The 16756-nt window shown below is 44.5% G+C and overlaps 2 protein-coding genes across 5 annotated transcripts in view; one reads left to right on the forward strand and one right to left on the reverse strand.

Moving 5' to 3' along the window:
* Positions 1-3114: 3114 nt before the first annotated feature.
* Positions 3115-4216, reverse strand: LOC308626641 (RNA-binding protein 3-like). Its single transcript, XM_081251964.1, has one exon. The coding sequence runs from the start codon at positions 4144-4146 to the stop codon at positions 3676-3678; it is 471 nt and encodes a 156-aa protein (XP_081108090.1). The 5' UTR covers positions 4147-4216; the 3' UTR covers positions 3115-3675.
* Positions 4217-6438: 2222 nt separating this feature from the next.
* Positions 6439-16756, forward strand: part of CLIP1 (CAP-Gly domain containing linker protein 1) — a 122656-nt gene continuing 112338 nt past the window's right edge. For 3 of the 4 annotated variants that reach the window (XM_081251932.1, XM_081251935.1, XM_081251934.1), the window contains exon 1: positions 6439-6581. The gene's annotated coding sequence lies outside the window, so the exon portion shown is untranslated. Of the gene's footprint in view, positions 6582-13120; positions 13199-16756 lie in introns of those variants that run through there. The other variant, XM_081251933.1, reaches the window with a different exon arrangement.

Raw genomic sequence — 16756 nt, forward strand, 5'->3', positions numbered from 1 at the left:
CCCTAGTTCCAAACATTTTTTCACCCCAAAAGGAGACCTGTTGATTCCAACTTCCCTCTCATTAAACTGTTGATTCCAACTTCCCTCTCCCCCGCGTCACTGGCAACCACTATCTATGTGCTGTTGCTATGGCTTTAGATACTTCTGGCTATCTCATATAAATATCCTTTCTGGATATTTCGTATAAGTGGAGTCAGACAATACATGACCTCTTGTGTCTGGCTTCTTTCACTCAGCGTAACGTTTTCAATGTTCATCCAGGTTGTAGCAGGTATCAGTACTTCATTTTTTTTTTGACTGAGTAATATTGCATTGTACGTATATACCATTATTTGTTTATCCTTTCATCTATTGTTGGGCATTTGGCTTGCTTCCACCTTTTGGCTGTGAAGAGTGCTGCTGTGAACATGTATATACGTGTATTTGTTTGAGTCTGCTTGATTTTTTGCTGAAGGTAGAATCAACTTTTCATGCACTCAACAAATATTTGTTGCATTAGGTTAAAACTGCTGCAACAACCACTGATTTCACAAATGTTTTGCTTCACCGGATAAAAGTCACAGAATCTTAAAAATGTTTGTGGTAGGAACTTCATAAGTCATCTTGTTCAACCCCCTCATCATGAAAGTACACGCACTCAAAGCAGTAGTCTATTTAGAAGTCCCTAAATACAGTTTACATCATGATGTGTGGTACCCTACTGATATTGTTCTTTGTTGACTGAATGTGTACAATACGGCTTTTGTTGTCATAAGACGGTTCTCCTTGAGAAGTGATCTATGCATTTAAATTTAGTAGCTTGTCATTCTTTCATTGTTTTGCTTCTTGAAAATTCCACAAAACCACCACCATCAGCATTGTTTTTATAAAGTAGATATGGCAGACAGTCTTAATTGGTTTCAGTGATAAAATTAATTTTTGGTCCAAAATAGTTTGAATGCTTCATCATGCATTGTGGGATTTATTTTTTGGTTTCCTTTCTTTGCATTTTAAGACACTGTCTTGCTCTGGATTAGTCACTTTTTGATTAAATGAACCAGCACTAGCTCCTTACCTTTGCAAGGAAATGTTAGTATCTCCTTAAACACCAGAGTTAACTTAAACATTTTTCTTGTATCTGACTTTATAAATCTCTCTCTCAATTTTTAGCAGAGTTGAATGAAATTGACAAGGAATATGGTCTGATGCATTATATCCACCGTGGGCATAATACCAGTGGAATTCACGGAACAGTAATTATCCCACCTTGATTTAGTAAAGCACATAGCAGTAAAAGTCAAGGTTGGAGGATAAGTACTTGATCTCCACTGCATGCTCTCCCAATACCTGGAACAGTGCCTGGGACACAGCAGGGGGCCAGTAAATATATGATGGATGAGTGAATGAAATTAATTTGACTCTAGTTTCTGAAACAATGCTAAAAAAAGTAGATGTAATTAAAAAAATAGCATAGTGAAAATGAATTACTATGTCTTCTTTATAAAGATTATTTTAATTATGGACTATCTCTTAGGAGTTACATGAAACATTTTTATTGAGGTATAATTGACATATAACATTATATTAGTTTCAAGTGTGAAACATGATTCAAGATTTGTATATATTGTGAAATAATCACCACAGTAAGGCTAGTTAACAACTGTCACCAGACACAGTTGCAAAAAAATCTTCTTTCTTGTGATGAAGACTTAAGATTTACTCTCTCAGTAACTTTCAAATATGCAGTAGAGTATTACGAACTGTAGTCACAGTATTGTATGCTATATCCTCATGACAGTTATTTTATAACTGAAGGATTTACATTTTTAATTGTTATCTGTTATGGTTCAGGAACTTAAAAAAAGAAAAAGAAAACAAAAAAGAAAAGAATTTACTTTTAATTTAAAGAGTGTCCTTGTCTTGACAGCTTGTTTCATTTTCTATTTTAAAAGCTCTATAAATCCTCACATCTCTTTAGAAATTTACAGAGTACTCTCCAACCACTATTTTATACTGAGCATTGTTTTTGAATGGCAATAAGGACTATTTGTGCCTTTAGTGAAAGATTTAAAATGTTTTTAACAGTAATGAATTGATTTAAAACCATTATTTATAGTAATTTTCTCGATGTATGGGACTATAACTGTTTTGTCTTCTTCAGTTTGCTTGTTTTAATTTTACTTACTGAACACCTATTATTCTTTTAAAAAATGAAGACAAAATACTGGAAAAAAGTCCCCAGTTACTTAGAACCTGAAGTCTTATACTACATCCTTTTTAAAATTAATCTACTATGAACCAAGTGTATTCTAGGGATGCAGCTAGAGCAATGAGCCAACAATCCTTCTTTCTTGATACTTACATGCCAGTAGGGATGGAATTAGACAGGTAATAAACAAAATAATAAACCTGCTGTACAGCAGGAAACTATCAGAGAAAGAATGAAGCTAAAGGGCTGTGTAGAAACAAACTATGAACACCCACCACTTTGCAGAGAATATTCGCTATTTATTTGTTTGAGGACCTTAAATACCTTTTTTTTTTCTTAACAGAAATCAAAGTAATGCATGCACGTTTTTAAAAATAAAGTACGGGCTTCCCTGGTGGCACAGTGGTTAAGAATCCGCCTGCCAATGCAAGGGACATGGGTTTGATCCCTCGTCCGGGAAGATCCCACATGCCACAGAGCAACTAAGCCCGTGTGCCACAACTACTGAGCCTGCGTTCTATCTAGAGCCTGCAAGCGACAACTACTGAGCCCACGTGCCACAACTACTGAAGCCCGCGCACCTAGAGCCAGCGCTCCGCAACAAGAGAAGCCAGTGCAATGAGAAGCCTGCTCACCGCAACGAAGAGTAGCACCCTGCAACTAGAGAAAAGCCTGCGTGCAGCAACGAAGACCCAACGCAGCCAAAAATAAAACAAATTAAAAAAAAAAGTACATCAGAGTTTATAATGAAAAGCAACATTGTTCTGCCAATCTTCCCAAACCCGTTCCCCAGAGACCACTAATTTTTTGCTTTCAGTTCTTCAGGTGGTAACTTCCGTATCTCTAAAAGTATACTTCTTTTTTTTTGTTTGTTTTCATCTTTTTAATCAACTTGGTGAAAGACATCCTAAATGCTACATGAAACACAACAGAATATTTTTTTCTTCCAGTATTAAAAAAAATGACACACAAATATTTTTAAGAAACTTCTATATAATCAAGGCAGAGATCTGGAGTAAAAAACACCTCTAAGTAATCATGTTCTTCATTTCCTATAGTTATAGTCAGAAATTGCTTCCTAATCATGATTAAACATTGTGCACAGGTGTTTAAAAATGTTCCTAGATGCACATTATTTAAAAAAAAAACAGTCTGGCCAAACATTTTTTTGCCAGAACCAACATTCCTGAGAGCCCTAACTAAAAAACTGGTAAAAAAGGAAAAAATATCCAGACTCCACAAATGTCTCAGAATTTGTCTTTAAATGGGAGAAAAATTAAAAAAAAAAAAACACATGGAACTTTCTGAAAGGTCTTTAACAAGCTACCTTGGGAGCTCTACTCAAAAAAAAGAAGGTTGATGTAACTAAAACAGATGTTTCAGTGCAACTCCAAAAATCTTTATAAATACAGCCATTTGGAGGGATGGTCCTGGATCAGAAGAAGTTTTATTCCTTGTGTATCTACATTAGGTGTGCATGCCTCATCTCAGTTGTCATAATTATCCCTGTAATTTCCTCCTGAGTAGCGGTCATAACCACCCTGGCTTCTGCCGCCATAGTCTCTGGATCTTCCATATCCATATCCATATCCTCCAGGTCGGCTGTCATACCTGCCACTTCCATAGCCCTGGTCCCCACCACCTCTAGAGTAGCTGCGACCACGCCCATAGGCCCCAAAGGCACCCCCTCTTGTTCCCCGGGCCGACTTGCCTGCGTGGTCTACACGGATCTGATGACCGTCCAGAGACTCTCCATTCATGGCTCTCATGGCATCTGCGGCATGCTCTGGATTGGTGAAGGTGATGAAGCCAAAACCCCGAGATCGCTGAGTGTCCCGGTCCTTGACAACAACCACCTCAGAAATAGGTCCGAAGCTGCTGAAGTGGTCTTCCAGAGCCTGCTCATCAGTGTTGAAGTTGAGCCCTCCCACGAAGAGCTTCCTTTCTTCAGAGGACATGGCGGTAAATTCAAGTCCTGGAAATTAAGTAAAAGACCGAAGAGACAGCTACCGCCAAGAAGCCGAGAGACTGGGTTAAAAGTATACTTCTATTGTTATTTATTTATCATCTGTAGACATTATCTGTTGACTTTGTGTTATGATTAAGCACCACTACCTCTTCCCCTCCACACAGGTCTACTACTATTTGTAGTTGTTCTTATTGGTTACACTAATGATAGGAGTAAACTTTTTTTTTTTTTGCAGTACACGGGCCTCTCACTGTTGTGGCCTCTCCCGTTGCGGAGCACAGGCTCCGGACGCGCAGGCTCAGCGGCCATGGCTCACGGGCCCAGCCGCTCTGCGGCATGTGGGATCTTCCCGGACCGGGGCACGAACCTGTGTCCCCTGCATCGGCAGGCGGACTCTCCACCACCGTGCCACCAGGGAAGCCCCAGTAAACCTTTTTTTTCTAGCAAAAAAAAAAAAAGTATTTAATGACTTCCGCACTTTGTAAAATGAAGCTCTGGGACCTCTACTGGCTTTCAACTTCTGCCACTTCCCTCTGTCTTCCCAAGTTTTCTCCATTGAGCTGTTCCAATACTCTTACAGCAGATAGACATTTTACAAAGCTCAGTGGCTCAGCTCTAAAAACGGACTGTGAATGCTTATTTTGAAATAGGACTGAGCAACTTCCTTAGTCCTAACACCAGCCACACCGTGGGACTGAACACCGTCAATGCCCTGGTTGTAGGACAGGGACTAGGCCTTGGTCACAAAATTTAAGTGGGCGCTAAAAACTCAGTAGTCAAGAAGAATACTATTTTAATATAGTATTCTAAAAATCAAAAATAATGCCAAAAAGTCCATAAGGAACAAAATATAATTTAGAAATAAAGATAGGCTCGGCAGAATCAGTAGAAAAGAGAAAATCGGAAGTGTTTATATCTGCGCCCCACGTTTAACAGTGGTCTTTGCCTCTTTCCACGGCATCTGTGATTACGCAGGTTGTGTACGAGAGCTGAAAAGTGTTTCAGGTGAGAGGGTGAGGTGTGCCTTTCAGATTAGGAATATCGATACTGGATATCCGGGTGCCACCACACTTTGACCTCGCAACTTGCAAGCTAAAGCGATGTTGAATTAGGAAACAGAATTTTTGTGACTTAAAAGGTGAATCGAGGGGAGGGGCCAGCAGATAAAGTTACTTATTTGTTCAGAATTCCATGCATTTTCCATGTCGTTTGCTCCCCCTGCTCTGTGCACGCCTGTTGGTCCACGCAGCACGGTGCTTTGAATAAAGGTCAGCAAAGGGGTCACCCTCCTGATTATTCCCTTCTACCGGAGAGGAGGAGGAAGCCCCGGGCCCCTTATCCACCCCTGGAGTCGCTACAAAATCCTGGGCATCCCTGACAGCTGCAAATTCCTCCCAGGAGCTGCCAAGCTTCTGGGGTTGCCATGGTCCATGGGAGTGAAATGCTGGCCGCCCTCGCTGCACCAGCCCGGAGCAGGCTGTTGCTGCCTTCCCTTCAGTCCCTTTCAAAAGCTTTTAAAGGAGATCCCTGGGGGGAGGTGGGAGGACGGGACATCAACCAGGGCTTCCGTCCAAGCGGCTGGGGCGAATAAAAGAGGCTTTTCTCAAACTAACGGTGCAAGGGCTGGGCTTGTTTCACGGGATTTTTAACCCTCGTTCTTTCCCTGATGGGAAAGGAAGAGCAGAGATGGTTCTTCCCAAGCTTCACTTGCTGTAGGCAGCGCCTTTCAGCGTTTCCCCCAGGGATTCCTCACTCTGGGGGGCGAGGAGGGCAGAGAGGATGCTCCCTAAACTTAACCAGCTCTGGGCAGCTTCTCCTAGCTTGTTTCAAAGGGTTTCTCACCCTGGGGGTTTGCGGGGGTGGGGAATCGGCTCCAAACTAACAGGCTGTGTGGTCAAGACTGAATGGAGCTATCGGGTGTGACTTGCAAATTTGGGGAACACTTTCAGAAAATGGGGAACTAACCGAGATGATGAGAAGCCCCTTAGTCCAGGCCTCTCGGGTTTCCCTAGCACCTTCCTCCCCATCCCGGTCCTCGTTAGGGTCTGAGGGCCGGACGGCGGGCGCGCCGGCGGTCTGGGGTTCGCCTCCCCCGAGCCGCGGCGGGTGAAGACAAAGAGGCGGCAGTGGGGGGCTCGGGCCCGACGCCGGCCGCGGGGTGCGGGCCGCGAGGTTCGGGGCGCGGGGCCGACCGGGTTGGGCGCGGCGGCGGAGCGCGCGGGGAGGAGCCGCCGCGGCGTCTTCTCCTGGCGGCGCGTGCCCGCCCGGCCCCGCGGCGGCGCGTCACGCTCTTCCCCGCCCGGAGCCGACGAGCCGGGAGGCGGGAGGCGGTGGCTGCGCGGCTGCTGTTACTGCTACTGCTGCTGCTGCTGCAGTGGGGCAGGTGGCGGTGACTGGCGGCGACCGAGGCGGCGGCGGCGAGCGGTGAGCGGGGCGCGGCGCGGGCCCTCTCCCCTTCCTCGTCCCCTCCTCACCTTTTCCCTCCCGCTCCGCTCGGCCCGTTCCTGCCCGCCCGGCTCGGGGCCGGGGGCCGGGCCCGGCGTCCGAGAGGGGGACCGAGTCCCGCGCGCCAGGCCGACCCCGAGGGGCCGCAGGGAGCTCTAAGGCGATGGCCCTGGAGGCCGGCGGTTCCTGGGGTGCTCCGCCCGGAGCCGGAAAAGTGGCCGGCCCTGTCAGCGCCGAGCCCGGCCTTCCCTTCCTCCGCCCGCCTCAAGATGGAGCTTGGACTCCTTGCCCCTGCGCCGCCCCAGGCGCCGCTCCCTCCCCGGCACCCTTCTCCGCTCTCCTCGGCCCCGGATGGGGGGTGGGGGGGGCGGACGCCCGGCGGGACCTGTTGCCCCGGCGGGCACCTGACCGTGCCTCGGGCCCTTGGCCGCGGTGCCCGTGAGCCGGAATGGAGGGCACCCTGGCCGTGGCCTCCGTGGCGGGCGCCGGCCGGCGGGCTGGCCTTGCTGGCCTGGGGCCTGGCCGGCCTTGGCTTTTGTCCCCCAGCCCCCCCCCCACCCGAGTGGGACTGTGATTCTTGGAGAAGGTGGATGACAAGAGGTGACAGGGATTTCTGAAATAACACCGCTGCCCCGTAACCCGAACCTTCTGCCTCGGCAGGGCATTGGCTCGGAAGACAGATGACACTTGTTCAGAGGTTATTTTAAAAGCAGAGCCTTCTGATTCCCCTCTTTTGGAGGTCCTGTGCTTCAGAAATCTGATTTTGATCTGGGGAGAAACCCTGAACTCGGCTGTTTCTCCACTTCATGTGGCTTTTCCATCTGGCAGGAGCCGAGCACCACTCCCTCCCTCCTCCCTTCCCAGCCCCACCTCTTTGATGTGAAGAAATTGCACGTTAAGTCTGTAATCTTCAGTTACCTGCTTTTAGCAAAACCTGGGCGCCAATTACCGTTTTTAAGAAGGAGGGTGGAGAAAATGCTGCTTTTTGTTGTTATTTTTGTTGGATTCAGCGGCCTTGCCTTCTTCCTGTTTCAGGTTAGGACGGTGCCTGGCCAGTAAGAGCTCAGCATTAGTGTGACTGCTGCTGCTTTTATGGTTCTGGTTCTGGTTCTGGTGGGTGTTACTGGTTTTTATTTTATTTTATTTTATTTTATTACTACTGTTACCTATAGTATGCACAAGTCCGGAGACCAAATGTGTTAGAATTTTGGGTTTAATGATAATTTTTTGCAAGAATCCTCAGGTATGTGGCTCCTCAGCTTTGGGGCATTTTTCTCTGGAAATATTAACATTTATTGAGGGCTTCCTGTGCTCATGCCTCGGGCAAGTCTCTTATATGTTTTATCTCATTAATTAACCTAACCCAATGATGGTGCTGTTATTATCCCCATTTTACAGAGGAGGCATAGAAAGGTCAGGAAACTTGCTCAGGGTCACACAGCTGATAAGTGGTGGTGTCAGGATTTGAGCTCAGGTATTCTGACTCCAGGTGCTGAGTAATTAAATTAGTATAGTGCCTCTCTCTGGCAAGGAGCAAGGCTGGCCCTTTCTATAGGGTCTTTTTTAAAAAAACGTATTTTTGATTGCCTTGGGTCTTCGTTGCTGCGCGGTGTGTGGGCTTCTCACTGCAGTGCCTTCTAGTTGTGGCATGCCGGCTCAGTAGTTGTGGCGCACAGGCTTAGTTGCTCTGCGGCATGTGGGATTTTCCGGACCAGGGCTCGAACCTGTGTCCCTTACGTTGGCAGGTGGATTATTAACCACTGCGCCACCAGGGAAGCCCAAGGCTGGACCTTTTTATTTTATTTTATTTATTAATTTTTTTGCGGTACGCGGGCCTCTCACCGCTGTGGCCTCTCCCGCTGTGGGGCACAGGCTCCGGACGCACAGACTCAGCGGCCATGGTTCACGGGCCCAGCCGCTCCGCGGCATGTGGGATCTTCCCGGACTGGGGCACGAACCCGTGTCCCCTGCATCGGCAGGCGGACTCTCAACCACTGCGCCACCAGGGAAGCTCGTGGCTGGCCTTTTTTAAAGCAAAGAAAGTGGGTGATTGCTTGGCCAAGAGCTTATCCTAGGTTTTTGAGGTTCAGAGAAAGTGGTAAAGTACAGCTTAGGCTTCCCACTAGGCATTGTTCAAAAGGGTAAAAAACGAACTGGGTGGACCTTGCGAAGGTATTTTGTCTAAAGATAAAGATCGGCCCTTCCCTCTTTTTTTCAGCAGTTGCTTAGGCTCCTAATTGTGCTTCAGTATGACAGAGGCAGATCTGGTTTCTGTTCTTTAGGAGTTTAGAACTTGGTGCTCCTCTTATTTACTTAAAAAAAAATTTTTTTAACCTAGTGTCTAACATTGAGTCTCTCGCGTCCTATGTGACCCATTAAGTCAGTCATGTTTGACTCTTGCTTTTACGTGCTGTCTCTTTTGGGATTCCAAACCCAACTCATGGTGTGTAAGAGATGACTTGGGAGGCTTCCCTGGTGGTGCAGTGGTTGAGAGTCCGCCTGCCGATGCAGGGGACACGGGTTCGTGCCCCGGTCCGGGAAGATCCCACATGCCGCGGAGCGGCTGGGCCCGTGGGCCATGGCCGCTGAGCCTGAGCGTCCGGAGCTTGTGCTCCACAGTGGGAGAGGCCACAGCGGTGAGAGGCCTGCGTACGGCAAAAAAAAAAAAAAAAAAGAGCTGACTTGGTCCTCTTATACTCCGTGCAAAGGTAGGCGCTTTTGAATTTGTCACATATTGGCTGCCTGATGTTCTTCATTGTTTTTTACAGATGTATTTTCTGTTCTTCCCTGTGTGTGTGTGTGTGTGTATTTCAATGATATGTGTGTGTATATCTATCTATCTATCTATCTAGGACCTTGTATTTCACTTTATAGCACCCTCTACAGAATTCTGCAGAGTCCCATGTGCTCAGTAAATATTTATTATTTAGTTAATTGAAAATATGAGGTCCATAAGTTTCAGGACTGGCTTTATAGAAGTTAAAGCTAAAGAAAAAACTGAAAGTAGTGTAGTAAAGTCACAGGAAGATGGCTTAATATTTGTTAACATGAAAAGAAAACTTTGTGCAGTGTTAACTGAAGTGAGACTTTTCACCTCGTATAATTTCCCACTTTATCTGAATTATCAGCTTCTTTCCCTCTCTTCCTTGTACAAATGAGGTGAGAGGTTGAGTGTTTTTCTCTGATATAAAGAATGGACACTGTTGTTTATTAATCATTGCAAGCCAGTAGTTCTCCTTTTCAGTAATTTTGAAATCTGTGGGAGTCTTCCCAAAGGGAGCTTGTGGGGCTATGGTGTACTTATATGTGGGCAGTACTTAGGTCTCATTTGGTGTTCACTCAGCAAATATTTATTGAGTAACTACTGTGTGCTGGGTGCTGTTCTGGGTGCTGGTGGTACAACAGTAAATAAAACAGACAGAAATCCCTGCTCTCTTGAAACTCCCCTTCAAGTAGGGGAGGCAGACAATAACCATATTAAACATGTTGGAGAGTGATACATGGTAAGGAAAAATAAATCAGGGAAGGGGGAATATGAAGTTTGGGGGACAAGAGTTAGGGTAATGGAAATTTTGGATAGGGTGATAAGAAGAGACCTAGCTGAGAAAATGACTTTTAAATAGAGATCTAGAGGAAGTGAGGGAACGTAGATCCCAGAGAGAAGAGCATACTAAGAAGGGGGAACAGCAAGGGCAAGGGTCCTGAGGTGGGAGCTTGGGAGGGGACAGATAATTTAAGGCCATGTAGGTTGTAGTCCTTAAAATATGTATTAAAATATTTTAGGGCTTCCCTGGTGGCACAGTGGTTCAGAGTCCGCCTGCCGATGCAGGGGACACGGGTTTGTGCCCCGGTCCGGGAAGATCCCACATGCCGCAGAGCGGCTGGGCCCGTGAGCCATGGCCGCTGAGCCTGCGCGTCCAGAGCCTGTGCTCCGCAACAGGAGAGGCCACAACAGTGAGAGGCCCGCGTACAGCAAAAAAAAAAAAAAAAAAAAAAATTTTAAAATAGTGAAAGATAAAGAATTTTGTGCCATGTTATTAGTGATTTTGATGAAGAAAAAGTTAAAGATGGGGGAAGTAAGGCTTAAAGAATTTCACTAACTTCCCTAAAAGGCCGCACAGCCAGTGAATACAGAGCTAGAAATTGAACTTAGTTTATATTATTTTAAGCAATGCACAGAATATGTTGGCAGTGGAACCTTGAGTAAGTGGCTGGCAGAAAGGCCAGACCAGTACTTGATGTTCAGGCTTGCTGTTAAGTGTATACTTGCCTGTCTGTATGCAGGATTTTTGCTCAACCCTGGGAGGCCTTGTAACTGACATTTGCAAATATAGCTTTTTCCTGGAATTGTGCTCCTGGCAGTAAAGGCTTCCTTTCCAGTCTTAAAAGCTTCATGGTTCAAAATCTGTGTTTAATATAAACTTTTATTTAAGTCTCTTCAACCTTAATTGGAAGGTAGTGACAGTATTACTCTGAATATGAATTTTTTAGAGAACTGTTTAGGGAGGCTTTAAACTAATATAGCATCTTATATATTTTTAATATACATAGTATATGTTTCCCATGAAGGTGGAACTCAAGGAATCCATATGCTTTAAATCAGCATTTGAATTACAATGCACTTTTAAGGGAAAACATATTGACTGATGGTACTGTACAAGAATTTCAAGAGTGACTTCTTCAGATTCCAAATCAGGGGAACACAGGAGTGTTTTTTTTTTGGGGGGGGGTTGGCAGACGGTAATTAACCAACCTTGAATTTGGCTAGGACATCTGGGTTAATATCCTGGCCCTGGCACCAAGTACCAAGGAATCTTGGCCACAGTTAGTAAAGAGCTTTTTTTTTTTTTTAATCTCCATCTGGCACTTCCAGAAGGACAGATTCCACTAGCACTAACTCAGTGGGTGGGTCTGTTTTTTGATTGTCTATCTTATGGTGGTTCAGCAACAAAATCTTGAAAGTATTCTTTGTAAAATCTTAGAAAAGAAGTACCCCTATTACAGAATCCCTGTTGGAAACCCTTTCTGATATCTCTTTCCCTGAGGAATTGTATTCTCATTTGCCTCTTAGGAATCCCAATGAGACTACAGACAGACATTTTGCTGCCCTAATATTTTCTATAAGCATAAGGTCTAATATATTATACTTCTAACTTGAATTAAGTAGTTTGATATTTGTATTCTCCTTTGCTTACTTATGTCTAAGTATAGCTTGGATTAGATCCCAGTTTTAACTCTGCCCATTTTTTACTCTTAAAATTGCCGAGTCCTTGATTTACTGTATCTTCTCTGAAGTTAAAGGCCTGAAGATCCAGATGTTCAGGAGGTGCAAATCATCCAAAATTTGTGTTTCTTGTAAAAGGGAAGACAACTTTAATGAGATTTTTTTCCTGATTCTACAGATCCCTGGTCAAGTAGTGCGCTGAAATATTTGGCATAATTTTTCCCTGTCTTCTCAGGAAAAATAAGAAATATTAGGGAAATTTCCCTAAAAATCTTTCAATCAAATCATTTTATCTCCTGCCTTCTCTCTTTATCAGGTTTCCTCCATAGAATGATTTCTTAACTGGAGACATTGCCTTCTAATATCGTAAGGCAGGAAGTAACCTATTTAGACTTCTCTTTTCCACACTATAAAAAAATAAACTTTATAGGCAGGGTAATTTTTTTTTCTTTTACAGCTTAAGTGAAAGAAAACTTTTATCACTAAGTTTCTTTCACACGTGGGTGACTGGAAAAAAGTGTATTGCTAATTTCTGTTGTAAGGCATATGTGGCTTGCTTGGGTTGTGACACTGAGAATCTAGTATCAGAGTCAGATTCAGATTTTAGAAAATTTTTTCTAGTGAAGTTGTTACTTTTTTAGGTTCTCAGGTTTACTTTCCCCTTATGTACCAGTTTTACAAGGGCTCTTACTTTTTTTTTTTTTTTGCGTTACGCGGGCCTCTCACTGTTGTGGCCTCTCCCGTTGTGGAGCACAGGCTCCGGACGCGCAGGCTCAGCGGCCATGGCTCACGGGCCCAGCCGCTCCGTGGCATGTGGGATCCTCCCGGATCAGGGCACGAACCTGTGTCCCCTGCATCGGCAGGCGGACTCTCAACCACTGTGCCACCAGGGAAGCCCAAGGGCTCTTACATTTTAATAACATATATTGGTCATCCTATAATATGTGGTTTCAATGCGTAAGATATAAAACACACATATTAAAAAACACAGAAAAAAGCAAATTATCCATAATCCTACTGCCCAGAGAAGATTATTTCAGTGTTCTAGAGTATGTCCTTCTAATCTTTTCTTCTTTATACTTAAAAAATATATTTATGGCTGGATCTATATTTCTATTTTGAAGTAATTAAAAGTGTAATATTTTCACTGGAAATATTCTGGGTAAACCAACATGGGGAATCAGAACTACTGTTAAGAAGTTTGAGGGACTTCCCTGGCGGTCCAGTGATAAAGACTCCGCAGTTCCAATGCAGGGGGCACGCGTTCCATCCGTGGTCCAGGAACTGAGATCCCGCATGCCACACAGCTCGGCCAGAAAAGAAAAAAAAGAGAAGAAGTTTGAGGTCCTGGATTTGCTTCAGCCCCAGCTCCGTGAGTCATGTGAAATTGGGCAAGTTGCTTGACCTCTCTCAGTCTGCTTCTCACTCTGTCAAGTGGGGGTAACACCTGCCCTGTCCACCTGCTGGGGTTGCTCTGTTAATGTAGGGATTCGGTGGCAGTCATAGTGCTAAGGGAGTCGGCGCTTTCAAATACCAAAGAGACCCAGGAGACAGAGGAAAGACTAGTCCAGGATCACTAGTTGCCTGTGAGTCACCTGGCTTATTCTGCGAATGGTTACATTTTTAGTAAAGCTTTTCAGATGAATGTGACCAATAGAAAGTGTCCTGTGGGGTGGGCGAAAACCCCAGAAATACCGATTTATCAAACATTTGTTGAGTGCTGCAAAGACTGTCTCACCAGGTGAGACAGCTAACTGTGGGCCAGGTGGGGGTAAGGCGGAGACGTGCTGGGGCCCTGGAAGAGGGTCCGTTCTCTTGGCGCGGGTGTGTGTGTGTGTGAGAGGGGATTAAGGAAGCTTCCGAAGTGGGAATTAGCTCTTGTGTTTGGCGTTGGTGGAGACGGAGGGCGTCTAGGCAGGGGTGGGTTCGAGAAGACATTCTAGGCCGGATTGAGCAAAGGCATAAAGGTAGTGTGTTGAGATGGTAGCAGACGGTCAGTCTACTGCTCTGAAGGTTGAGGGTTTGAGGGCAGGTAACAGGAAATAGAGCTAAGATGTCTGGGTTTATATCAAGCAAAGGCTTCCCTGCCCTGAGAAGGAGTCCCTCTTACTGGTCTGTAGCACTTTATAATCATTAAGTTTTTTGGCAAGTTTTTTTTTATGATGTTTGGTCAAAAATATCTGGTGGTAGGTGGTAAATAGGAAAACTTCTGGGTATACCAATTATATTTTTTTCCCCCAGTTATCTTTTTTGCACGGAGTTGTGCAGCCATCGCCACACTCAGTTTTAGAATATTTTCTTCACACCAAAAAGGAGCCCTGTACCCATTAATAGTCACTCCTCATTTCCTCCTTACTCTCCCAAGCCCTACTCTCTATCTCTAGAGATTTGCCTATTCTGGACATTTCATGTAAATGGAGTCATACAGTGTGACTGACTTCACTTAGCAAAATGTTTTCAAGCTTCATCCATGTTGTAGCATATATCAATGCTACTTCATTCCTTTTTATGGTTGAATCACATTCCATTGTGTGGATATACCACATTTTGTTCATCAGCTGATAGACATTTGGGTTGTCTCTACTTTTTCCTGTTATGAATAATGCAGCTGTGAACATGTGTGTATTAGTTTCTGTGTGGACATATGTTTTCATTCATCTGAGGTACACACCCAGGAATAGAATTGCTGGATCATGTGGGAACCCTACCTTTTGAGGAACTGAAAAACTGTTTTCCAAAGTGGTTGTACTGCCAGCAATGAGCGAGATTCCAATTTTCCCACATCGTCATCAACACTTGTTATTATCTTTTTGATTACAGGCATCCTAGTGAGGATGAAGTGTGATATCTCATTGTGATGTGATTTGCATTTACCTGATGGCTAGTGATGTTGAGTACCTTTTCATGTGCTTAGTTGTCATTGTATGGCTTCTTTGGAAAATATCCCAGTTATCTTTTTTTTTCATGTGCTTAGTTGTCATTGTACGGCTTCTTTGGAAAATATCCCAGTTATCATTTTTTTTTTCATGTGCTTAGTTGTCATCGTACGGCTTCTTTGGAAAATATCCCAGTTATCATTTTCTTTTCGTGTGCTTAGTTGTCATTGTATGGCTTCTTTAGAAAATATCCCAGTTATCATTTTTTTTCCCTTCAAAATATTAAGTATAGGGCTTCCCTGGTGGCGCAGTGGTTGAGAATCTGCCTGTCAGTGCAGGGGATGCAGGTTCGTGCCCTGGTCCTGGAAGATCCCACATGCTGTGGAGCGGCTGGGCCCGTGAGCCATGGCCGCTGAGCTTGCGCGTCTGGAGCCTGTGCTCCGCAATGGGAGAGGCCACAACAGTGAGAAGCCCGCGTAGCACAAAAAAAAAAAAAAAAAAAAAAAAATCAAGTATAAAAGCAAAGTGCAGAAAAATAGTATGTTACCATTTAGAATAAAAAGGGCATACAAAGGCATACTGGTTATCTTTTTTTTTTTTTTTTAAATAAAATTATTTATTTATTTTTCAGCTGTGTTGGGTCTTCGTTGCTGTGCGCGGGCTTTCTTTAGTTGGAGTGAGCGGGGGCTACTCTTCGCTGTGGTGTGTGGGCTTCTCATTGTGGTGGCTTCTCTTATTGTGGAGCGCAGGCTCTAGGCACGCAGGCTTCAGTAGTTGTGGTCCATGGCCTTAGTTGCTCTGCGGCATGTGGGATCTTCCCGGACCAGGGCTTGAACCCGTGTCCCCTGCATTGGCAGGTGGATTCTTAACCACTGAGCCACCAGGGAAGTCCCCAGTTATTGTCTTTAAAATTGTTTTTATTGTGGTAAAACATACATAACATAACATTTACCATCTTAACCATTTTTAATTGTACAGTTCAGTGTCATTAAGGACATTCACGTTGCTGTGCAGCCATCGCCACCGTCCATCTCCAGGATTCTTTTCATCTTACAAAACTGAAGCTCTTTACCCATTAAACAATAACTCCTCATTCCTCCCTCCTTCAACCTCTGGCAGCCACCATTCTACTTTCTGTCTCTATGATTTTGACTACTCTTAAATACCTCATATAAATGGAATCATACGGTATTTGTCTTTTTGTAACTGGCTTATTTCACTTAACATAATGTCCTCAAGGTTCATCCTTGTTGTAGCATGTGTCAGAATTTCCTTCCTTTTTAAGGCTGCATAATACTCCATTTGTATGGTTGCACCACAGTTTGCTTATCCATTCATCTCTCAGTGGACACTTGGGTTGCTTCCACATGTTAGCTATTGTGAATAATGACGCTTTGAACATGGGTGTAGAACTATTGCTTCGAGACCCTGCTTTCTATTCTTTTGGGTATATACCAAGAAGTGGAATTACTGGATCATATGGTGATTCATAATTTTTTGAAGAACTGCTAGAGTGTTTTTCACAGAGGCTGTACCATTTTATACTCCTATCAACAGTGCACAAGGGTTCCAGTTTCTCCATATCATTGCCAACACTTTTTCTTTTTTCTTTTCTTTTTTATAGTAGCCATCTTAATGGGTGTGAGGTCTTATTTCAGTGTAGTTTTGATATGCATTTCTCTTATGATTAGTGATGTTGATCATCTTTTCATGGGTTTATGGGCCATTTGTGTATCTTTGAAGAAATGTCTATTCAAGTTCTTTGCAGAGTTTTTTTTTTTTTTTTTGCTGTACTTGGGCCTCTCACTGCTGTGGCCTCTCCCGTTGCAGAGCACAGCTCCGGACGCACAGGCTCAGCGGCCATGGCTCACGGGCCCAGCCACTCCACGGCATGTGGGATCTTCCCGGACCGGGGCGTGAACCCGTGTCCCCTGCATCGGCAGGCGGACTCTCAACCACTGCGCCACCAGGGAAGCCCCTTTGCAGAGTTTTGAGTTGAGTTGTCTTTTTGTTGCTGAATTCACCAATTATCTTTTTTTTTTAAATAAATTTAT

The sequence above is a fragment of the Mesoplodon bidens genome, assembly GCF_964165515.1.
Source record: "Mesoplodon bidens genome assembly, chromosome: 13".
NCBI lineage: Eukaryota > Metazoa > Chordata > Mammalia > Artiodactyla > Ziphiidae > Mesoplodon > Mesoplodon bidens.

What these genes read in the sequence shown, in the direction of transcription:
- LOC308626641 (XM_081251964.1), bottom strand. Translation starts at nt 4,146, where the DNA reads ATGTCCTCTGAAGAAAGGAAGCTCTTCGTGGGAGGGCTCAACTTCAAC.